The sequence below is a fragment of the Megascapheus bottae genome, chromosome 37, assembly GCF_031878675.1.
Source record: "Megascapheus bottae isolate mThoBot1 chromosome 37, mThoBot2.hap1, whole genome shotgun sequence".
NCBI classification, from domain to species: domain Eukaryota; kingdom Metazoa; phylum Chordata; class Mammalia; order Rodentia; family Geomyidae; genus Megascapheus; species Megascapheus bottae.
The window spans coordinates 3,542,428-3,567,452 of record NC_143545.1 but is presented as its reverse complement, the minus strand read 5'-3'; the positions used below and the strand labels follow the sequence as shown (position 1 = coordinate 3,567,452).

Below are 25,025 nucleotides of genomic sequence, written 5' to 3'. Positions count from 1 at the left end.
CATGGTTGGTTGTTTTTTTTGTTTGTTTCCCACCCTGGGGCTTAAACTCAGGGCCTAGGCCGCTGTCCCTGAGCAGTTTGTGCTCAAGGTGGGCGCTGTACCACTTGAGCCACAGCACCTCTTCTGGTTTTCTGGTCGTTTCAATGGAGATGAGAGACTCGTGGGTTTTCCTGGACTTGAGATCCTGTTCCTATTTTCAGTGGGTTGGGACCTTATTAAATCACAAACTGTGGGCTGGGAGTTTGGCCTAGTGGTAGAGGGCTTGCCTAGCATGCATGGAAACCCAGGTTCGGTTCCTCAGTACCACATAGAAAAGGCTGGAAGAGGTGCTACAGCTCAAGCGGTAGAGCTCTAGTCTTGAGAAATCCCAAGGAAAAAGCTCAGGCCCAAAGTTCAACCCCCAGGACTAGCAAAAAAGAAAAAAGAAAGCAAGAAAGGAAGAAAGAAAGGAAGAAAGAAAGGAAGAAAGAAAGAAAGAAAGAAAGAAAGAAAGAAAGAAAGAAAGAAAGAAAGAAAGTCACAAACTCTGTCTCGTGGTTAATTGAGCTGACTGGCTGGGGTAACTCAACTGAGAAGTGAGCAGCCCCGAATTCACAAAGTGGGGGTTTATAAAGACAAAGACCACATATAGACACACTGCCATCCGAGTTCTGAGGCCTAATCTCTATATGGCAATCACTATAAACGTCAAAATTGATGTGACCATGTCAGCAAGTAGGATGCGGAAGTGGAACTTAGAACATATTTTTTGGTTTATTTTTAGAACAAGTGGACCATATGATCTTGGTATAACGTCATTCTCCAAATTCTTTTGTTGGGGTTTCCTGCTAAGTTGTTGGGCTGTTTGCCTGAGGTTTCTCTGATAACTCTCTTTCTTTAATCTGACAGTTTATGCTGACAGTTCTCATGAATTTTCTTTTTTCACCCATTTCCTATTGAGATCTGTCTAAAGGCCTGCAGAGTTAACTTAGATGTTGTTAGAGTCACAGAGATCAAGTTCCCCAGACAATCAAGAAAATGCCTTTGCAAACAAGTGGTAAGCAAGCTGCACCATGGTAGCTGAAGAAAAGGCCTGTGCAGATGGTAAATGGTGTGTATGATCTCCAGCTTGGAGGAAAATATTGCTATGATATCTAATCTTGGCAACCCTCTTGGTAAAATAGGCTAAGCTTTTAGGGTCCCTGGCTAAGAATACAGTCAATGCCCCTGAGTCAACGTGAAGAAGTTCCAGAAAATGGAAATAGTCCTATAAACCCCTGAAGATCAAGAGACCAGAGTCATCTTCAGAAATGAGGCAGGAGAAATTAAAGAGGCACGGGAAACAGTAAGTGTGCAAGAGGAAGATTGCACTTGTGTGGAAACGTTACAAGTCCAAACTTCTGTGCCTGCCCAGAAAATCCTAGCCTGATTTTTTTTTTAAATTTGCGTCCTCAAAGTTGTCACCCTGGTAAATTACTTTAAGGTCTTGGCTTTATATTGTTTTCCAAACAATTGGGGTGCCAGCCTGCAGAAACCAGTGTACTTAGAGAAAGCAAGGGGAAATCACTGGGATATTTCACGAAAGTCAGGCCTTAGGTTCAGCTTCTTTAACCAGTCTGGGCAGAAATTTGCAGGCAACTCAGCAGGAGGTGTGACATTCCATGGGCTCTGCTGAGAAACAAGGCTGTGGCAACCCACCATTTCCTGCCTGCTTCCACCACCCTGCAGTAGCTTTGATTCTACCAGAAGGAAGACCTTGGTGGTGGAACATTCTTTTCTGTGCTAAGTTCAAAGTCCCTTGATTATAGTTGCTAGTTGTCTGGGGTCAACTGTAATTTCTGGAGACACCTTACCTCACAGGAGGAAAAGGCTCAGGCACACATTCAGCTCTCTTCCAGAGAAACCAATAGTATGATTTCATGTGAGGAGGGACGGGAGGAAGGAGTTGAACCTAAGTAGGTTTTGCAGCTGTGCTGGTGCCTCTGGCTGGGGGAGGGGAATTCTGCACCCAGTGCTGAAAAGCCTGGAGGGGAGAGATGCTGAGTGCAAATGAGGATTATGGGAAATGTAAAAGAAAGAGGGAGAGTAGTCATGAAAACCTAGGGAAAGGAACTGAGGAAGCAGAAAAATGGTCTCCTCTGGATAAGAAAGCATCTGAGAAATACGGATTCTCTTAGAATGTTGGTGTAAGGGTTTGAGAAAGAGGGGAAAGTGGAGACAAAGGAAAGTGTATTAGGGTCCACTCGGGGCAAACCCCTGGTTGGGACTTGAGAAGCTTAACTGAAACTTAAGCAAATTGGGGTTTTTTATAGACAGGAGAAGAGAAATACGTACAGCTTCTGGAGACTGTGATTCCATCACCATCTGCAGGTTCAACTGCACAGGCACAATCACCTTCGTGCAGGTGTTTAAGCCCAGAAGAGGGAATGGTCTCTGCTGCCCCTTCATTTACCCAGACCACCCCAGAGGCAAAGGGAGGAAGACAAATCCCAGGAAGTTTGAGTGTGTCTTCAGAATGGAAGTTACATGTTGAGTTGGTATGGAATTGAGTTAGTTATAATATAAACAGGCTTAGGGTTGGTAACACTGAGGTGGAACTTTCCTTTACGTCCACCTGAAGGCTGGCCATGCTTTGATGCCTATTTCCCAATGGTGGAGGTCTTATTGGGTGCAGAACTGGGAGCCAAAGAATGCTGCGTGCCCAGGTCTGCTGACAATGGTTGACCCCAGGCCTATTATCCCCATGTCCAGACACAGATCCAGGAGGAGGCATCTGAAGGAGCTCTTAGCTGTCCCCTAAAACTGGGAAGCTGAGCTAGCTGAGCTTGCTGCCCACGACTGACTCCAGACCTTGCAGGCCTTACAAATTGACTTTGAGACACGGTCAACGTCGGGTTTCCAGTGCCCTGGCACCCAAATGTGTATTCGCTGTCACCAGAGCCCCACACCCGAGCCCAGTTTGGGCTCAGCTGGGATTCTCAGCCCAGCCTCTGTGAAGGTGGTGGAAAGAGCTACTGGATTCTCCACTCCCAGCTGAGCACAGTGGGGGAGGATCCTGGACTTTCACACTCTCGGGAAAATGGACACCTCAGTGTGATCCAAGAAATCCACTAAAGATCAGCCTGTCAGGATCATTCAAATGGTCTTATGGAATTTGTTTGGGGTTGAGGGAGGACTGATAATAATAATAATAATAATAATAATAAACGCCATCAGTCTGAGAATGACAAATATGGGAAACAGAATGAGGATCAGCGTTAGCCCAGCAGCCAACCTCTTCCCAAGAAAAAGAAGGAATTACAACTTTCTACTGAAGCCAGTAGTTTCAGCCCCCGAGGGCGGTCACCCTTCTCAAGAAGTGGCGATGGTGAGTACAATGCACAGGCTTATTAACAAAACTTAGCCAGAGCTAGAAAATGCTTGGTTCTCTTGCACTTCAGGCCTCCCCACCTGCCTGGCTGTAGACATTTTCACTTCCCAGTATGCAGAGGCCTGTGTCCTAGAGCATGCCACAAGCTAAGCGAGACTTCCCTCTTTCTCCAAAGCTCTGTTCACCACTTCAAAGGTGGGTAGATTCCAAGCTGAGGTAGCCCTCCAACATGGAAGAGGACTAGACCTGCTCTTTCTAACAGAAGGCGCCTCTATAATTATAGGAGAAGCCTGGTGCTTCCAGCCCTGGTCTGTGTCTTGATGCTGCTCTTGTAGGAATTACTGTTGAACTCTGAGTCACTGGCACACTATTTGCTATATCCAGGGCCACAGTAATTCTGTAAAACTCATGGTCTTTTTGCCTGGAATTGTCTTGGCTATTCTAGGTCTTTTCTTGTTTCATATGAATCTTTGGATTTTATCTTCTATTTCAGTAAAGAATGTCTTTGGGATTTTGATGGGGATTTCATTGAATTTGTATATCAATTTTGGCAGTATAGCCATTTTCACTATGTTGGTTCTCCCTAGCCATGAGCATGGGATGTCTTTCCATTTCCTGGTGTCCTCTTTAATTTCGTTCGTAAGGCTTTTATAGTTTTCATTAAATAATTTCTTTACATCTTTGGTTAAGTTAATTCCTAAGTATTTTATTCTTTTGGGGGCTATTGTGGATGGGATCATTTTCTTGATTTGGCCTTCTGTTTGTGTATTGTTGGTGTACAAGAAGGCTTCTGACTTTTTTTTTTGCCAGTCCTGGGCTAGAGCTCAGGGCCTGAGCACTGTCCTTGGACTTTCTCAAGGCTCTATCACTTGAGCCTCAGCACCACTTCCAGCTTTTTTCTATATGAGGTACCGAGGAATCGAACCCAGGTCTTCATGCATGCTAGGCAAGCACTTTAACCACTAGGCCAAACTCCCAGCCTAGGCTTCTGACTTCTGAAGGTTAATTTTGTATCCTGCCTCTTTGCTAAAGTAGTTTATTAATTCTAGGAGTTTGGGAGTGGAGCTTCTGGGGTCACTCAAGTAGAGGATCATGTCATCTGTGGTAGGATGCTGGTGGTATTACAATACTAGACTTCAAACTCTACTGTAGAGCCGTAATAACAAAAACCGCATGGTATTGGCACAAAAACAGACCAGAAGATCAATGGTGCTGGGAACCAAATAGCTGTTACTATGCCATCCAGAAACTATAAGTTTCTGTAAACTGAAAGACCTTAGTAACTGTAAGACTCTGTCTGTAATTTGAAAGAATTGCTTATTGTTTCTACTACCCCTTCCATGATGACCCAACTGCAATATTCTGTTAAGCATAAAGAACTTGATTTATGTATCCTGTTTGGCAGAACACTTTGACCAACTCCTGACCCCCTCCCCAGGTTTGTTTCAGGTACATGTTGTATAGAGATGGTTACTACACAATATCACTAGGCAACCTGCTTGCGTCAATCACCCTTTTGCTAAACGTATATATTCTGCTGTGCAAAAATAACGATTGAGATCTTGATCAGAATACTGTCTTGGTCTCCTTTCTGGTGTCTGTTTGTCTCTCTCATTCAGGTCTGCTCCTCCTCGAGCTCTAGTTGACTCACCCTACAGGCCGGGGCAAATGGAACAGAATAGAAGACCCTGAAATAGAATCACAGACCTATAGGCAACTTGTATTTGACAAAGGAGCCAAAGATATACAGTGGAACAAACACAATCTATTCAATTATTGGTGTTGGCAAAACTGGCTAGCCACATGCAGGAAACTAAAAATTGACCGTAGTCTTTCGCCATGCACAAGCATTCACTCAAAGTGGATCAAAGACCTCAACGTCAGACCAGAAACAGTGAAACTGCTACATGATAGAGTAGGAGAGACACTGGAACTCACAGGCACAGGCAAAAGATTCCTGAACAGAATCCCAGGGTCACAACAGGTTTGAGAGAGACTCCATAAATGGGACTACCTAAAAATAAAAAGTTTCTGCACAGATAAAAGCATAGCCACTAACATAGAAAGATAGCCAACCAACTGGAAAAAGATATTTACCTATAATACATCAGACAAATGCTTAATGTCCAGTATCTACAGGGAACTCAAGAAACTAATGCCCCCACCCGCCCGCAAACCCAACAAACCATTCACTAAATGGGCAAGGGAACTAAAGAGAGACTTAGCAAAAGAAGAGATTAAAATGGCAGAAAAACATATGAGAAAATGTTCATCATCCATGGTCATAAAGGAAATGCAAATAAAAACAACCCTAAGATACCACCTTACCCCAACAAGAATGACCAAGATTTTGAGCTCAGACAATGACAGTTGCTGGTGGGGTTGTGGAGAAAAAGGAACTCTACTGCACTGCTGGTGGGAATGTAAACTAGTTCGGCCAATCTGGAAAGCAGTGTGGAGTTTTCTTAAAAAACTAAAAATTGACCTTCTCTATGATCCTGTCATACCACTTCTGGGCATCTATCCTGAACATCGTAACCCAGGATATTATAAAGACACCTGCTCAGCCATGTTCATCTCTGCACTATTCACAATAGCCAGGCGATGGAAACAATCCAGATGCCCTACTGCAGATGAATGGATACAGAAAATGTGGTATATATACACAATGGAATTCTACATAGCCAACAGACAAGATAAAATAATGGCATTCTTGTGGAAATGGAGGAATCTAGAGCGAATCATGTTGAGTGAGACAAGACCAAAGAAACAAAAGGCACAAGGTATCCTTAATATGTGGCTATTAGATCCAAACAGTACAAGAGCGAGGACTCAATATTTACATACCCAGTGATATGGACATGGAACTGGAAATATAAACACAACTACATAGTCATAAAAATTTATGACTCTATAGACATAATGTTTTATTACATAGATTAAGATGTATCTATGGCATATAAACCCTCGCCTAATTTTAATTATGTTCTAAAATCCAAGTGCCAGTGATTATATATAGAGATTCCCTTCTTGAACACTCGTTTGTTAAACATGTCATTTGAAATGTGATGTAAAAATCAATGTTAATAAATTCTTTAATTAAAAAAAACCCTCATGGTCTTGTGTTCTCAATATTTGCCTCTAATTGAAGAGCCCCAAACATCAAAGATTTGATGTCTGACAAAAAAGGGGGAAAATGAAATGGGGTTATCGTTTTAATTTTTTCCAATTTTTAATATTACCAATATTGTTTATATTGCCCATATTATTCTATGGATTGAGGCTAAAAGTTTTCCAGCTAGCCCCTACCATAAAGCTCTGCAGACATGAATCTGTTTTGCTCTTGGACTCACACTTGTAAGATGCTGGCTGTGTATGACTAGGTATTTTCAGAAGGTAACCAGCCATATCCTCTTCCAGAAAAAGTCTGAATTGTTCTACTCTTCTATGATTTCGTGCAGCCTGGCCTGTAGTCATTAAATGACTGAACTTGCTTGTCCAGTTCTCACCTGAAGCACCCAAGAGGCAACTCCTGCCACCAAATGGCTTCTGACCTGTCTCCTGACCTGTTTCCCAGGTTTCCAAGAAAGAAGCAGAACAAGGACTAATTCAAACCAAGTTATATGGCTGCAGAGCTTGATGGTAGGGCTAGTTGGAAAACGTTTAGCTTCAGTCGTTAGAATAATATTGGCATTGTAAATAATATTGACAATACTAAACTTTGGAACTAATAAAGCTAACTCGTTTACACCATTACAAGAGGAGGAAATGATTCTAGCTGCCAGTTTTGTTCTCTTTAACAAAGACAGACATGACATACTGCATGAATTGCAAAGAAATATCCTGGTCCACAACTTTTGAAGGGAAGTAAAAAAATAACACGTGGCAAGTGGGGACTTCCCTAGTGCTCACAGTTGCCTGTATTCTGAAAGTTATGAAATTCCATTTTTAGTTGTTTCTAAGAACAATGGTGATAGTTCACCAGCACTCCAATGGCTACACTGCTATTAAAAAAAATTAACCATATTGTGCAGAATAACTGTCCCTCTACTGTAGTATGCAGAATCGCTGCTCTGTACAAAAAAAGGTCCTGGATTATTCTTGGGCAAAAATTAATTGAAGAAAGGAGTAAATAAATAATAGGGCTTATCTCCTAGACTCCCAGACCAGGAGACAGGTTTCCTGACTCCCCAAGTTCTGCTCTCCAATGGGGGGGATGAGGTGGTGATTGGGGGATGGGGGGCAGATAATCTGATCTAACAGATTGTCCCCAGGAAGGGAGGCCTCTCTGAGACTCTACTTGCTTGTCTAAGATGGGTTGTTATTTAGTCAGATTGCTACAATTTCCTCCACTTCCTCCCCAAGAAATGGACCTTAATACTGACAGTTTCTTTAGTTTAGAGCTGGGCTGGACCTGAGGTCTCCTGTGGGGCCAGGGCTAAGGGGACCCCCTCCCACACTCCCATATCTGATGAGGGCAAAATGGGGGGTTGAAATCCTGTGGCCCACCTACTGGGGTTGCTTGAAAACCAAAGGCTTCCTAGGGAAAACTGAATAGAAGAAAAAATAGAAAAATAAGGATATAGAAAGCATAGAAATAAATAAGAATCACTAGAAATAGAAAAGGGTCTGGGACAGTGGGTGACCCCCCAACTTTTAAAGCACTTCCAAAGTGGGGTGTTGAGCCCCAAGACTCTAGATGCCAGAACCTACAAAATCCAGGAGGCCTACAGGATGAGCGAGGTTTAGTTAAGTTTTCCTTTTTTCTTGGCCAGTCCTGGGGCTTAAACTCAGGGCCTGAGCACTGTCCTTGGACTTTCTCAAGGTTAGAGCTCTACCACTTGAACCATAGCACCACTTCCAGCTTTTTCTATGTATGTGGTAGTGAGGAATCGAACCTGGGTCTTTGTGCATGCTAGGCAAGCACTCTACCACTAGGCCAAACTCCCAGCCCTGAAGTTTTCCTTTTTAAATGTGGGAACTCTTCACGGAGGGTGATTGACTTTGATGGCACAATGAGGAATTTCTGGACAAGTCACCATGGTAAGAAAACATGGCAGGGTTTGATGAAGTAAACTTGCAGGTAAGCAGACCCCAAAACTGACACACAGAAAGGTGTGGGCAGGCTGTGGCAGAGTGGGGGTGTTCTCACAGGGAAATAGAGACAGAGACACAGGGGGAGAGAGGCAGGACTTCTTGGGGTGTTGGGTATTTCTGTGGTAAAGGCAGGGGTGTCTGGCTTCAGTTATTCAAAGCTAGGTGTTTTTGTCTTTGCTCTGCACGAGCCTATCAGCACAAAGGTGGGCAGGGCGGGGAGGTCCACATGTTTATTCTCACTCTAGGTCTCAGCAGAGTGATAAAGCAATAACACATTCGTACCCAATGGTAATCAAGTCTCAGCAGAAAGTGATTCCCAATACCGACAATATAGCTCAACGTGAGGCATGGCGCTCATTTCTTTGTGTGGTTATCATATTTAATGATGCAGATTCATGGGCCAGCCTGACCCTGCACTCGGCTCCCAACAGTTCGGAACACCAAGAGCAGGCAGTGTTTGTTCTTTGTGGGGTTTTGTGTACTTTTTCAGTAATTACAATCCGTGTAAATGCCAATATACTTGAGCTTTATGGCTATGTGTTTGCTTTACAAGCATCACCAAGTCTGGGGTTGCCAGAATTTGAGGCCCAAAAGAGTAGACGACAAATCCCAGAAAGTTTGAACTCAGGACTTCATGGCTGTTTCTGGGCTTGTTTTTTGTTGTTGTTGTTGTTTGTTTGTTTTGGTCCCTTGTGGGGCTTGAACTCTGGGCCTGAGCTCTTTTACTCAAGACTGGTGCTCTACCACTTGAGCCACAGTAGCATTTCTGGGTTTCTAGTGGTTAATTGGAGATAAGGTTCTCATGGGCTTCAGTGCGCAGGCTGAGTTTGAACTGTGATCCTCACATCTCGGCCTCCTTACTACTAGGATGACAGCCTCGAGCCACCATGCCTGACTCCTGAGCTTTCTTCTGTTGTTGTTTTTGTTCAAAGCTGTTCCCTCTTTGTTTATTTGTTAAGTTGAGCTAAAAGTCTCCTGGACTTGTTTTTCCTGTCCAAGCGGAATTTGAACTGCCATCCTCAGATCTCGATCTTGAGTATAACTAGGATTACGGACATGAGCCACCATGCTGGCTGCCTTGGTTTTTTTTTTTTTTCTCCCTCCAGTCCTGGGGCTTGAACTCAGGGCCAGAGCACTGTCCTTGGAATTTTTCAAGGCTAGCGCACAACTACTTACGTCATAGCACCATGTCAGAATTTTTCTATGTATGTAACACTGAGGGAACGAACCCAGAGTTCATGCATGCTAGGCGAGCACTCTACCACTAGGCCAAACTCCCAGCCCGGCTCTTTTTTTTTCTTTTACTGTAGCACGATTTGAACTCAGGATGTTGTCACCAGATGGAGGTGCCTTTAAAATATAGGAACTGTTCACTTAGGGTTCTTTACATAGGTGGCAGAATTTGAAATTCTGGACAAATCACAATGGTAGGAAAACTTGGCAGGAGTGAGACAAATAGACAAAAGGCAGACAAACAGAAGGGAAGTGGCACATTCTAACAGTGTGGGTGTTCACATAGGGTAATAGACAGAGAGAGAGAGAGACAGAGAGAGAGAGACAGACAGAGACAGAGAGACAGAGAGAAACACAGAGAGAGAGACAGAGACAGACAGACAGAGAGAGACAGAGACCTGGAAATATCCCAGAGCCACACAGCTCCTTGGCTGTTGGGGTGTTTAGGGTAAAGGCAGGGGTTCTGGCTTCAATGTTATGCAAGGCCAGGTGCTTTATCTTTGCTTTAATTACGGCTGGTGTTGCTTTCCAAGCTTCCTGGAAAGATTGCACCCTGCCATAAAAAAGAAGCTTATCTTCACCTGCAGAAAACTAAAGTTGGATCCTTCTTTGTCACCCTGCACTAGAATTAACTCCAAATGGCTCAAAGACCTCGAGGTAAAAGCCAACACACTGAAAACTTTACATGAAGGAATAGGAGACACACCAGGCCTCCTTGGCACAGGTCGAAACTTTCTCAATAAGGACCAAGAAACACAGCAAATCAGAGAAAGGCTGGATAAGTGGGACTGCATTAAACTGCAGAGCTTCTGTGTGGCAAAGGACATAGCTACTAAATTAATTAGGAAGCCTACAGAATGGGAGAAGATCTTCACCAACCCTACAATGGACAAAGGCCTCATATCTAAAATATATCAACAGCTCAAAAAATTGAATCACTTCAAAACTAATCTCCAAAGAAACAAACATCCTATTAAAAGATGGGCCAAAGACTTAAAGAGAGTCTTCTCTGAAGAAGAAACAAAAATGGCCTAGAGACCCATGAAGAAATGCTCAACATCTCTGGTCATAAAAGAAATGCAAATCAAAACAACTCTAAGATTCCACCTCACTCCAGCTAGAATGGCCAGGATCAGGAAAACGAATGACAACAGATGCTGGAGGGGATGTGGCCAGGAGGGATCCCTCCTACACTGTTGGTGGGAGTGCAAACTCGTTCAACCACTATAGAAAGCAGTGTGGCAGCTCCTCAAAAGACTAAACATAGAGCTCCCCTATGACCCAGCAATTCCACTACTTGGAATTTACCCAATCATCCAGAAACAAGGACATAGCAAAGCCACTAGCACAATGATGTTCATTGCAGCACTATTTATCATAGCAAAGATATGGAACCAACCCAGATGTCCTTCAGTTGATGAGTGGGTCAACAAGATGTGGTATTTATACTCAATGGAATTCTATGCTGCTATCAGAAAGAACAACATCGCCCCATTTGTAAGGAAATGGAAAGACTTAGAAAAAAATCATATTAAGTGCACAAAGCTCTGGGCTCAATTCCTCAGTACCACATACACAGAAAAAGCCAGAAGTGGTTCTGTGGCTCAAGTGGTAGAGCTCTGGCCTTGAGAAAGCCCACGGACAGTGCTCAGGCCCTGAGTTCGAGCACCAGGACTGGCAAAAAAAGAAAAAAGAAAAGAAATTATGAATGTGGAAATATATAAAAAAAATTAGGCCACGCTCCTGGCTGCACATTTTTACTTCTATAATTCTAAGCATCATCATTCTAGACTACAAAATTTATAAATGTTGGAGCCGGGAGTTGGCCTAATGGAGCCCACCTAGCATGCATGAAGACCCCGGTTCCGTTCCTCAGTACTATATACACAGAAAAACCCAGAAGTGGTGCTGTGGCTCAAGTGGTAGAGATCTAGCCTTGAGAAAGCCCAATGATTGTGCTTAGTCAGAGTTCAGCACCAGTATTGGCAAATACATATATATATATATATATATATATATATATGAATGTTGAAATATACAAAAAAACTCTATTGTTTCATAGGTTTAAGTCTTGGAATCTTGACAATAAAACCATTTCTTCCAGATCAGAGAAGCCACATTCTGAGGGTTCGAATCTGGGGAGTCTTTTATTACAAGGCCAGGAACTACATGACAGACTCCTGTCTCAAAGACCAGCAGCCAGAAAGCACATTTAACACAGTTAGGAAACAGGCCAGAGATGCCAGAAACAATAAACAAGCCAACTCAGCTCTGATGGAGAGCTGGATCAGGACGCCATGGTGACCAGAGAACAGCCAGGAGACAGGACTGGAACATGGAGACACATGGCTGTGGCTTGGTGGCATCTAAGCTTGTCCGGGCTTACACTGGGTTGGGGAGAGGGGCGGGGTCACAGGAAAGTCCAGTCCCAGGCACTGCACTGTCAGGTCTAGGAATCTGTCAGTCAAGTGCCACCCCACACCTGGGAGGGGGGTCCACCTTTCCCCACCTTGGGGACAAGATGGCAGCCCTGCCTTCTCCAGATGCTCAGCTCCTCCCTAGCTTGTGTTATGTGTGTTTCTCTGAGGCATCTGCATTCAGCGAATAGCATCTCTCACCTCCATGCTTTCAGCACTAGAGCCAACTGGATGGCTGCCAGAAGTTACTTAGCCCCGCCTCCTTCAATCTAGACACACAGATTCATATATTATGTATGTATACATATGAGCTCCATCTCCAGACTTTTATTCACAGTTTGCTTCTTGTTTTAGATATATATAGATTTATATATTATACATAATATTAATATATGAGCTACATGTCCAGTGCAGCCCTGGGTTTGATTCCTCAGTACCACATATTCAGAAAAAGCTGTGAATGGTGCTGTGGCTCTAGTGGTAGACTCTAGCCTTGAGCAAATAGTGTTCAAGGACAGTGCCCAGGCCCCGAGTTCAAGAACCAAGACTACCATAAAATATATATCTGTAATATTTGTAGTTATAATATATATGTCACATCTCCAGCATTGCCCAGATGTCTTTAATCACTTGCATCTCTTTGTCTTTTATTCCCTACTTTTAGGACTGGAGGGTTACTTAGGCTTTGCTTGTTTCAATATAGACATACAGATTCATGTATTATGTATATATATGAACTACATCTCCAGTGTAGCCCAGACTTATGAACAGTTTGCATCTTCTTTAAAATATATATATATATATATATATATATATATATATATATATATATATATATATGGGCTTCAGTGTGGCCTAGTGGTAGAGTGCTCGACTAGCGTGCAGGAAGCCCTAGGTTTGATTCTTCAGTACCACACGTTCAGAAAAAGGGGGAAGTGGTGCTGTGGCTTTAGTGGTGGAGCTCTAGCCTTGAGCAAAAAGATTCCAAGGACAGTGCCCAGGACCTGAGTTCAAGTGTCAGAACTGGCAAAATATAGGTATATGTATATAATTATATGTTATATATATTACATATATATGAGTTTCATTTCCAGGATAGCTCAGACTGGTTTTTTTTGCCAGTCCTGGGCTTGAGCTCAGGGCCTGAGCACTGTCCTTGGACTTTCTCAAGGCTAGAGCTCTACCACTTGAGCCTCAGCACCACTTCCGGCTTTTTTTCTATGTATGTGGTACCGAGGAATCGAACCTGGGTCTTCATGCATGCTAGGCAAGCACTCTACCACTAGGCCAAACTCCTGGCCCTAGCCCAGACTTTTATTAACTGTATCTTGTTGAAAAAATATATTTATATACTATGCCATTTATGTTATATATTTTATAGTTACATATATTTATGTGTATGTAATATACAAAATGTGTATCTTTATAGATTATGTATACTCTTGTATTTATGCATTGTATTTGTATTATATATTTTATTTATATATGTGTGTGCATTTTTTACACATTATCTATGTAACTGTTTTTAGGGTTCAGCAGGTTCAAGTTGCATACTGAACTGCAGCAGCTCTGCTGTGTGGATTTCCTGCTTGGGGTTTGGTGCTTTGGTTCAGTGTGGTGGGCGGGGCGACTCCGCCTTCTTCTACTCAGTTTTTCTTTGTGGTCTACATTGTCTTCTTCACCATAGTCGTCCTCGTCGTCATCGTCATCATCGTCTTCCTTGTGGTCTTTTCTCTACTCTGCAGTGCTCAGAGGCTTCTGGAGACTGCATTTTGGTTCTGGGGACTGAATTCTGGCGGGTAAGTGTGGCCCTGTCTGCAGTCCTGCTGTGCTTGCAGCATTTTCCTCTGCTTTGGGCTTCAGGAATACTTTTCAGAGACTGCCTGCTGTCTAGCCTTACTAGTCTGTTACTAGCAGTTAGTGTCTGCTTTTTGTTTTTTTAATTTTTTCTTTTCATTCTTGGGCACTTCTCTAGTATTTGGGTCATACTCCTATCCCTTCATGCTTTAGGAGTTTACTTTTTGCTTTTATTTTATTTTTGGTGCTTCTTCTTTGTCTTTGTTTTCTTGCTTCTTGAGGGGAAGGTGGGCTTTTCTTTCTTTACAAAATTTTTTTTTGCCAGTCCTGGGGCTTGAGCTCAGGGCCTGAGCACTGTCCTTGGGCTTTTGGGCACTGTCCCTCAGCTTTTTCTTTTTTTCTTTATTTTACCAGTCCTGGGCTGAAGCTCAGGGCCTGAGGATTGTCCTTGGATTTTTCTAAAGGCTAGAGCTCTACCCCTTGAGACTCAGCACCACTTCTGGCTTTTTTAATGTGTGTGTACTAAGGAATCGAACCCGGGTCTTCATGCATGCTAGGCAAGCACTTTACCACTAGGCCAAACTCCCGGCCCCTATCCCTCAGCTTTCTCAGAGCTAGTGCTCTACCACCTGAGCCACAGCACTACTTCTGGCTTTTTGGTTTTTCAATATATGTGTTACCAAAGAATTGACCCGGGTCTTCATGCATACTAGACAAGCACTCTAACATTAGGTCAAATTCCCCTCCTCCCTTTCCAATATGTTTTAGCTGTGCTGTCCCTGAGCTTTTTCACTGGAGGCTGGCACCCTACCACTTGAACCACTTCTCTCCACTCCACTTCTGGCGGTCCTGAATAGGAACTAAGGAATTTCCCAATCTTTCCTGCCCTAGAGTGTCCTATCTCAGCCTGAGCCAAGATCATTATTGTTATTCTTATATGACAAATGGATTTCAGGGAACTGGGAAGGTAGCTTAGTGGTAGAGAGCTTGCCTAGCATGCATGAAGCCCTGGTTTCCATTCCTCAGTACAACAGGCATAGAAAGAGAAAGAAGTACAGCTGTGGTTCAAGTGGTAGAGCTCCAGCCTTGAGAAAGCTGAGGGACAGTGCCTAGGCCATGAGTTCAAGTCCCAGGACTGGCAAACAATAATGATAATGATAATAATCATAATGATGATGATGATGGATCTCTGGTAGTTGTCTGACTCTCATTATTATTATTATTATTTTAGTGGATCTCAGTGGAAAAGTCTAACTGCCACCCTCAACCATCCCCCTTGTATTCCATCCTGGCTTAAATTGAAATATACTGGGACATTTTAACATGTTTTCTTACACCTCAGTCATTTCATTTCTAATCCATTGAATTTCACATCCTGATTCCAATCTTGTTTTTGTTTTGTTTTTATTTTTTGTTTGGAGCCAGGAAAGGCAGAAGGCTGGCGGCAGAATCTGTTTACCAGATGTCAGGTAATGTTGGAGAAGGCCAAGGTTACCTCCTTAATCCCAGGCTCCAGTTCTGCCTAAAAGAACAAGCAAGGAAAAAGATAAAAGCCTCCTTGGAAATGTTACAGAAAGATCTGCCTTCCACAGACTACCCAGAAAGCAGGCCAGCAGGTAACTTGCATTAGGGTTGAAGTCTCCCACAAAGGCAGCTAGGCTGGGATGGAGGGAGGGAAGGTTAGATCTGGGATGTGTGCCTTGAGATGAGGTAACATCCCTCTCCTTCCTCTTTTTTTTCTTCTTCCTCTTTCCCAGATTATTACCTGACCTCATTTGCAATGGAACAGAATTGCAATGTACATTGCAACCTCTGCAGAATTTGCTTTCAGACCAGACTCCAGTGGCTCACACCTGTCCTCCCAGCTACTCAGGAGGCTGAGATCTGACCATCATAGTCTGAAGTAAGCCCAGGCAGCAAAGTCCATGAGACCTTTTCTTTTTCCAGTCTTGGGAACTCATGGCCACAGTGTTGTCCCTGAGCTTCTTGGCCCAAGGCCGGCACACTACCACTTGATCCATACATTGCACCCCTTCTGGCTTTTTCTGTGTATGTGGTACCGAGGAATCAAACCCAGGGCTTCATGCCTGCTAGGCAAGCACTCTACCACTAGACACCTTCCCAGCCACTCCAAGAGACCCTTACCTCTAATAAATCACCAAGAAACTAGACTTGAGGCCTGCCTGTCGTCAGCAACTACACACACACACACAGAACAAACCAATGGAAAATAGTGGTTGACACCATTGAACTACGTCACCTGTTGATATCTGAAGGAAGCGGGGCAGGAAATGTAGTTTTTTGTGGTTCTCATAAACACAGTATTCTGTGGGCTATTCTGTCCTCCCTGCTCTAGTGCTGGCCTTGAACTGAGCCTCTGGGGAACAGAATCTTCCAGTAACCTGGTTGTGAGGACAGGGCTTGAGCAAGGACAAGAGAAAAAGCAAGACATATGTGTGTGCGGGCATAAGTGCTCAGGATTTGGGTAAGTTGGCACCCTGTGCTGAGCTGCCATGTTCTAAACTGGCTGCCCATTGGTGTTAGCCAGAAATAATGCCTGGAACTGCCTGCTGTAACTTGACAATAAAACACTTACAATAAACATTGCTCATTGTGTATTATATATATTCTAACATATATATATATATGAGAACATACATATACACCTTATGCATATTTATCATACTAAATAGTAAATTATTTACTATCTCATATACTTTGCTTAATATTTACTGTTTATTTTATTATATAGGCTGTATTAAATACTATATACTACTTATCATATATCATGATATATAATATAGCCTCAAATAACATATACTATGATGGATATACTATCTATCTATATGAGGATATATGGCCGGGTGCTGGTGGCTCACACCTGTCATCCTGGCTACTCAGGAGGGTGAGATCTGAGGATCACAGTTCAAAGACAGTCCAGGCAGGAAAGTCCATGAGACTCTCATCTCCAATGAACCATCAGAAAATCAGAAGTGGTGCTGAGGCTCAAAGTGGTAGAGTGCTAGTCTTGAGGGGAAAAGCTCTGGGACAGCACATGGGCCCTGAGTTCAAGCTCCCTGACAAAAGAAAAAAAAAGTATATACAGCATAATAGTATAATACAGTAGAGTATACAGTTAAAATAGTCCATGTGATATGTCATACATTATGACATATATTTATAATATCTACTATTATATGATCAAGCTGGGGTTTGAACTCAGGACCTGGATCCTGTCTCCAAGCTTTGTCTCAAGGCTGCTGCCCTGGCAATGGAGCCACAGATCTCCTTCTGCCTTTTTCATGGCTCCTTGGAGATAAACTGTCTCCCAGACTTTCCTGCCTGCCACCCCCACATCTCGGCCTCTTTGAGTAGCTGGAGTTACAGGAGGAGACACCAGTGCTCAGCTCCTCCATTCTTTCCTTTTCCACCATTGCAAGATGGCCTTTGGTAGTAATTGAGCCAGGACAAGCAACAGGTAGGTAATGCTAGGATTATTTTCCTTATAGATTCAAACCCTTGGATTCAAACCCTCCTCTTTCTGTTTGCAGTGAAGGGGCTCCAGAAAAGAAACACAGGAATATTGTCGCCTATCAACCCAACCAAATTCCACTGCTGTGTGTGGACTATTGTGGTTCTGCTTGGGACTATAGTTGTGCTAATGGTGATTCTAGCAGGTGGGTGGCTTTGAATGGCCAAGGTGTGGCTTAGGCCCCAGGCACAGAAAACAGAAGACTGATTATAAAGCAAATCCATTGTCTGTTAGGAAACCAAGCAGAAAGCCGCATTCCGGAGCACAGCCTGTTTTCTTCCTGTCCAAGAGAGTGGATTGGCTTTGGGAATCAGTGTTTCTATTTTTCTGAGACCAGAAGGAACTGGACGTCCAGTCAGGACTTTTGTGCCTCCTTTGGAGCCAATCTGGCCACCTTTGACACCATCCAGGACCTGGTAAGAAATGCTTTTGGGGTTCCTGGTCTCTGTGACGTGCTAAAGACACCCCACCCCGACTTGGAGAGGTTGTGTGAAGTTAAAGGGTTGGACGCCAGGAGCTCACACTGTCATCCAGTTACCCAGGAGGCTGAGATGGGAGGATTGAAGTTCCAAGACAAACTGTGCAAGTCGGATTGGCACATAAACACAGACAAAAGAAAAAGAATTATTAGTCCTAATACACAGCTTCTCAGAGGCTGAGATGTGAGATCACAGTTTGAAGCCGGTCTTTGACAGAAAAACAAAATACATCCAAAGTCAAGGACTCCCATTTTCAACTCACTGTGTTTTATTACAGAATTTCCTGAAAAGATACAAAGATTCGTACGATCATTGGATTGGACTGAGAAGAGAATCCTCAAAGCACAGCTGGAAGTGGGCAGACAACACAAACTTCACCAACTTGTAGGTTTTCAACCATCTTTTGGCTTCTTTGTTTGTTTTGAGCCAGGGATGGCGCTTGAACTCAGGGCTTACGTCCTTGTTCCTGAGGTTTTGCTCAAGGCCAGTGCTCTACCACTTGAGCGACAGCGCCACTTACAGCTTTTGCTAAAGAGTTTATTGGAGATTAGAGTCTCATGGACTTTTCTGCCTGGGCTGGCTTTGAACTGTGATCCTCAGATCTCAGCCTCCTGAGTAGCTGGATGGACAGCTGTGAGTCCTGGAACCCACCATGGATTTGTTGTTGTTGTTGATGTTTTATTTTTCTGCATTTTGGAAACAGTTGAGCCTGAGTGAAGGTCACGTCTAGGGAGCCCACAGGTGGCCGTGGGTCATGAATGAAAGCGTGGTTAGTGTGACTGGGATGGACGGGTGATGGACAGACAGGTGGCATTCATACCAGGACTTTGAGAATGGAGAAGAAACGCAACTCAGTCAGCAGTGCTCATCACCAATGTCAAACTTCTGTTAGTCTCTTACTTTCCTAAAACTACAGACAACAAATTCGGCACAGTGGCTCATACTTATAATCCTAGCTACTCAGGAGGCTGAGATCTGAGAATCAAGTTTCAAAGCCAGCTGGAAAAGTAGGGCTTGGCGCAAGGGTAGGGCTGCAGCCTTGAGCCAAAGATCTCAAGGAAAGCAACCAGCTGAGTTCAAGCCCCATGACCCAAAAATGAAAAAAAGAAAAAGCAAAAAAACCCTACAGACAACAAGCTGCGTGCTGGTGACGCTTACCTGTCATCCTAGCTACACAGGAGACTGAAATCTGAGAATCAGAGTTTGAAACAAGCCTACGCAGGAAAATCCATGAGACTCTTACCTCCCATGAACCACGAAAAAAAAGAAAAAAGGAGAAGAAGAAGAAAGAAAAAAGGCCTGAATTGGTGCTGTGGCTCATAATGGGAGAGCAAGACGCATCTTGAGCACAAAAGCTCAGGAACAGCAGGCCAGGCCCCGAGTTCAAAGTTCACACCTGACAAAAAGAAAAATGAACAAAAGTAAGTAAATACCCAAATGCAAATACTGAACCTGTTTGTGCTTGACTCTAGGGTGGAAGTTCGAGGCACTAGGGAATGCGCCTATTTGAATGAAGCTGGAATTAGCAGCGCCAGGGTCTACACAGAGAGAAAGTGGATCTGCAGCAAACCATGCAGCTATGTCCAGTGTCCAGCTGCCTCCAGCTCTCTCCTACCCCGTGTCTCTTTCTCTACATACTGTCTGCTTGTAGCTGGAATCCTAATAGCTCACGCCTAGAATCCCAGCTGTGCAAAAGACTGACATCTGAGGACCTGGATTCGAAGCCAGCCTTGAGCCAAAGATCTGAGGGATAGTGGCCAGGCAGGGAGTTCAAGCCTCAGGATTGAAAAAGAAAAAAAAGGGGGGTGGGGGGGAGGGAAATGGGTACCAAGACATGTGAAAGGGTATCAATGTATGTGAATTAATGCACCTTCTATCTGGCAAATATCATGTAACCCTTTTACTAATTACAATAAAAAAAATAAAAACAAAAAAACAAAAAAACAGTGCACCCATATAGATTTGCTATATAATGAATAAAGTTCAGGGTAGGCACAGTGATGCTATGCTACTGGAGGGAAAAGTTGCTCACTTCTGTTCCAGGGGTGGGGATATCAGAGCACATGAGGAATGAGTCAATCATGCGTCACACATGTGGGTGACACAGCCACCCTGAAAGGCCTGTACTATCCAAAAAGATGGTGATTTACACACTTCCTACCTGAAACTCATTTCAGTTCTGTCTTTTTCACAATTATCTTTACCTTCAAGAAGTTGTAAAAGACTTTCAACTCACCATGTCTACCTAAGAGTACAAGGCATTATTTCTGTGTGTGTGTGTGTGTGTTGGTCCTGGGGCTTGAACTCAGGGCCTGGGCACTGTCCCTGAGCTTTTGTGGTGCTCTACCACTTGAGCCACACCTCTACTTCTGCCTTGCTGCTGGTCTGTTGGAGATAAGAAGTTTATGTATTTCTGTCCCGGGCTGGCTTGGAACCTTGATTCTCAAATCTCAGCCTCCTGATTAGCTGGGATGGCAGAGTGAGTTGCAAGCCCCTGACATGGCACTTCTTGATCGTTTTCATCTTTTCACTCTTATCCCTCATTCCAATTCTTCATCTAACAATGAACTAATCCTTCTGAGTCACACTCGACCAAATAAATTACAGCACAAAGCTTCACACAGATTTCTTAATTTGCTGTCCATCACTGGACGTGGAAATTAAGTGAGGTCATTTCAAACCCTAGCTTTGTTTTCTGTCCTTCTCCTTCTAATCTCTTCTAACTTTGACACCTAATTAAGTCAAGTGTCAGGTGCCAGTGGCTCACGCCTATAATCTCAGCTACTCAAGGTATTTAGATAGGAGAATCACGGTTCAAAGCCAGCCTGGAAAAGAAAGTCCAAGGACCTGGTATCTCCAAGGTACCAGCAAAAACTCAGAAGTGGAGCTGTGGCTCAGGTGGCAGAGCACCAGCCTTGAAGGAAAAAGCTCAGGCCCTGAGTTCAAGCCCCAGGACTGGCATTAAAAAAAGAAAAAAAAAGAATTGGAGTCGTAGAATGACAATCTAAATCTACCTTTTTAACAGAGTAAAAGAGCTAACACATCTCCATGAATGGACGGGGGGGGGGGGGGGTGGGGGGGGGAGCGGGGAATGTGTATCTGATTAAAATCCTGCATTTGGGGCTGTGCCTTACCCAGCTTGGCCTCTGGACATTATGGGGCGGCTGGGGAAATTTCTGGACATTCCAGGACCCTGAACACCCTCCCTGCTCAGAAAAGAATCCCCATTATGAGCCCCCAAAACTCCTTTCCTGGGTAAGAAGCTGCACAGAGTAAGCTCTTTCCCATTTCTTCCTATTTTCCTAAAACAAATCTTCACTAAAATGTTCACTTGGAGCTGTGTGTATGGTGGGTCTGTGTGTGTGACTCTTGTACTATTTCCACCATGAGTTTTATTTCTCCAAACTTGACCGTCATATACCAAAGGTGCAAGCATCTCTGTATCTATGTATTCTGTATGTATCTGTGTCTGCACATATGTATATATGCATGCATGTGAGTATCGTTTTGTGTCTGTCCAATCATATATGTCATGTCTATATCTCATCTACCTTTATCTACATCTATGTATTTATGGATGTATGTTTCTACCTATCTATCTTGAGAAAGAGAAAAACCACAGAAGGCAGAATTAACACTTGGAGAAGTAAGGGAATTCTTACGTGTGTTACCACACTGGGTTTTAGGGGATGAATAGAATAAAAACAGCTGGGCGCTGGTGGCTCACATCTGTCATCCCAGCTACTCAGGAGGCTGAGATCTGAGGATCAGGGTTTAAAGCCAACCCTGCCAAAAAAAAAAGTCTGTGAGGCTCTTAACTCCCATGAACCGCCAGAAAGCTGGAAGTGGTGCTATGGCTCCAGTGGTAAAGCACCAGCCTTGAGTGAACAGCTCAGAGACAGCGTCCAGACCCTGAATTCAAGCCCCAGGGCTAGCACATCACCCCCCGCCCCCAATACAATTAAAAGTCTATTCCTGAGACAAGGCTGGCTTGGGGATGTCTCCAGTGGTATTTAGGCCATGAGATGGGTGACAGGTCACACACCATGGTAATGTGACCTCAGACACTGGGCTCCATCATTCCTGGCTCTCAACACTTCTAATTCCCTGTCCTGTGACTCTAGGTTGACCAGACACCGAGAAGGTTCTACACTCACAAATACACCCTCCTGCTCACTTGCTGATGGATCCAGAGAGTTTGATTCAAGGGTGACCCTGGCTGTTTGGTATGACTGTAAAGGTACAATTTGTTTTGGTACTCGTGGGAATTTCCACATGATGCAAGATTATACTTACAATGACAATGAAATCATACAATAAAATAGAAAGGACAAGTTGGCTAGGACTGTCCCTTTGGCATAGGACTCACAGTCAATTTGTGAGAAATAAAACCCATGCTGGAAATATAACACGATTCATACTGATTAAAATAAAACATCCTGGAGCGGGGCGCTGGCGGCTCACACTGTCATCCTAGCTGCTCAAGACGCTGAGATCTGATGACTGAGGTGTGAAAGTCTGTGAGACTCTTGTCTCCAGTGAGCCACCAAAAGCCACAAGTCCTGAGCAAAAGAATCTCTGGCACAAGCTGGGTGCAGTGGCTCAGGGCTGCAATCCCAGCTACCTAGGAGGCTGACATCAGAGGTTCAAGGGTCAAAGGCAGCTGGGGCACAAAAGAAGGAGGACGAGGCCGGGTGGACGAGGCCCGGCTGGACGAGGCCCGGTGGACGAGGCCCGGAGGACGAGGCCCGGAGGACGAGGCCGGGTGGACGAGGCCCGGCTGGACGAGGCCGGCTGGACGAGGCCCGGGTGGACGAGGCCGGGTGGACGAGGCCGGGTGGACGAGGCCGGGCTCCAGGCTGACGAGGACGTCCAGGCGGCTCTCGGCCGGGGCCCCGCGGCGTCTCCTGGGCGCCCGGCCCGGCTCGCGTCTCCGTCCCGGCCCCCGCGGGCCCCAGGCCGGCCCGGCCAGCCCGGTCCTCCGGGGACGTCAGCGCGGCGCCCGGGGCTCCGTCCTGCAGCCCGGCCGCTCCGGGACGCCGCCCCCCCCCCCGCCCCCCCTCAGGACTCCATTCCAGAACCTGCTTCACCCCGAGAGAACCCCGACCACCAGCCCAGCGTCCACACTCACCGCGGAGCGAGCGCCCTTCCCGCAGCCCCTGCGGGGTCGTCAGGTCGGGGCCCGGGCTGAGCTGAGGGGCGGCGGGCCGAGGACGCCGTGGCTGTTCGCGGGAGGAATCCACTTCCTCTTCCGGTCCTCGTGGGGAGCGAGAGCCCGCCCCGGAGGAAGGCCCGCCCACTTCCGCCAGGGTGGGCGGGGCCCGGCCAAATAGCAGCCAATCCGAGAAGCCGTGGGGCGGTGCCTGACTACCGCTTCACCAATCAGAGCAATCAAAACATCCCGGCCATGGAGGAGGTGGAGGGAAGAAAGATGTCTGTTCTCAAGAAAAGCCTGGGGAAGAGGAGAGCGAGGCCCCATCTCAGGAGGAGAGCTGTGTGGGACGCTGTAGCTCTGTCCTCTGAGCCGCAGCCCAGGCCCTTGGTGGAGGCTGAGTCTTGTAGACTTCTTTATGCCCAGGCTGGCCTGAAACCCACCTGGCAAGAAACGAGCATCAGGAGCTCGAGTCCCCGCAGCCTCGTCAGCTGGGAATATTCTGCAGAAATGCCACATTGCCTGGCCAGGACTGGAGCCCAGGGCCTGAGTCCCCGCAGCCGCGTCAGCTGGGAATATTCTGCAGAAATGCCACCTCACCTGGCCAGGACTGGAACCCAGGGCCTGAGTCCCTACAGCCACATCAGCTGGGAATATTCTGCAGGAACTGCTGCCTCCCTTGGCCAGGACTGGAACCCAGGGCCTGAGTCCCCGCAGCCTCATCAGCTGGGAATATTCTGCAGGAACTTCTGCCTCCCTTGGCCAGGACTGGAACCCAAGGCCTGAGTCCCCACAGCCACATCAGCTGGGAATATTCTGCAGGAACTGCCGCCTTCCCTGGCCAGGACTGGAGCCCAGGGCCTGGGCGCTGTCCTGAGCTTTTTCTCTCCAGGCTGGTGCTCTACCTCTTGAGCCACAGCTCCACTTGGGCCTTGGGTTTCCAGCCGTGACTACAGGAGGGTACAGTAAGGCCAGCAGGTGTGGGTGAACTTCGTGGGACGCCTTCAGCCCTGCATAAAGGCCGGAAAGAAGAGGCTCCCTGTCATTTCCCTTTCTTCAGCCGTAAAACTTCAACACGGTCTTTTTAATCAGATGCCCACGTGCCACCCGCTGAGGCAGGAAATGGAACAGTTCTATGAAATCATCATTTATTTTATGAATTTCATGCGTAGATCACTAATTGAACACAGGAAGTCTAGCCTGGCCCTGGTTGACGTCTCACTCCTGTCATCCCAGCCACACAGAAGGCTGACAGCTGAGGATCACAGTTCAAAGCCACTCTGGACAGGAAAGTGTGTAAGACTCTTATCTCCAGTGAATCAGCAAAAAGCAGGAAGAGGAGCTGTGTGGCTCAAGTGGTAGAGCGTCAGCCTTGAGCCAAAAAGCTCAGCCTTTTTACATGGTAGACAGGCATTCTACCACTAGGCCAAACTCCTGGCACCCTCTTGCGTCACCAAGCCCAGCTTCTCCCTGAGTTTGAATAAGAAGACATCTCCCATTTGTTCATAGACAACTACAAGAAACAACGGAGTGTGCAAATTCTACTGTAGCCATAGGAACATAAGCAGTGCAAAGGTATACAGTTATATCTGTAGAAATATGATGGGCATTGCTCTATATATTTTATTTCTTAGTAAGTCAGTTAAGCAGCTATTCCATGCAAGAGGGACCTAACTGGAAAATGTATTGTAATGAAAGTAGAAACCATGGGGGGCTGGGAGTTTGGCCTAGTGGTTAAAGTGCTTGCCTAGCATGCATGAAGACCCGGGTTTGATTCCTCGGTACCACATACATAGAAAAAAGCCAGAAGTGGTGCGGAGGCTCAAGTGGTAGAGCTCTAGCCTTGAGAAAGTCCAAGGACAGTGCTCAGGCCCTGAGCTCAAGCCCAGGACTGGCAAAAAAAAAAAAAAAAAGAAAAAAAAAAAAGAAAGAAAGTAGAAAGCATGATTGCAGCAACTGTGTGAAAGAT

The 25,025-nt window shown here is 45.2% G+C and overlaps 1 protein-coding gene and 1 long non-coding RNA gene across 2 annotated transcripts in view; one reads left to right on the top strand and one right to left on the bottom strand.

Annotated features, from left to right (window-relative positions):
* LOC150042077 (uncharacterized) overlaps nt 1-25,025 on the bottom strand; it is a 78,153-nt gene that overhangs the window by 36,351 nt on the left and 16,777 nt on the right. The gene's annotated exons all lie outside the window — the stretch shown is intronic.
* On the top strand, nt 8,403-23,237 carry LOC150042079 (uncharacterized). The gene is made up of 8 exons (XM_090325160.1): nt 8,403-8,432; nt 13,747-13,895; nt 15,319-15,509; nt 17,445-17,570; nt 17,660-17,841; nt 18,182-18,288; nt 19,377-19,524; nt 22,533-23,237. Exons 1-8 carry the CDS (start codon nt 8,403-8,405, stop codon nt 23,235-23,237), a joined length of 1,638 nt encoding a protein of 545 aa, XP_090181286.1.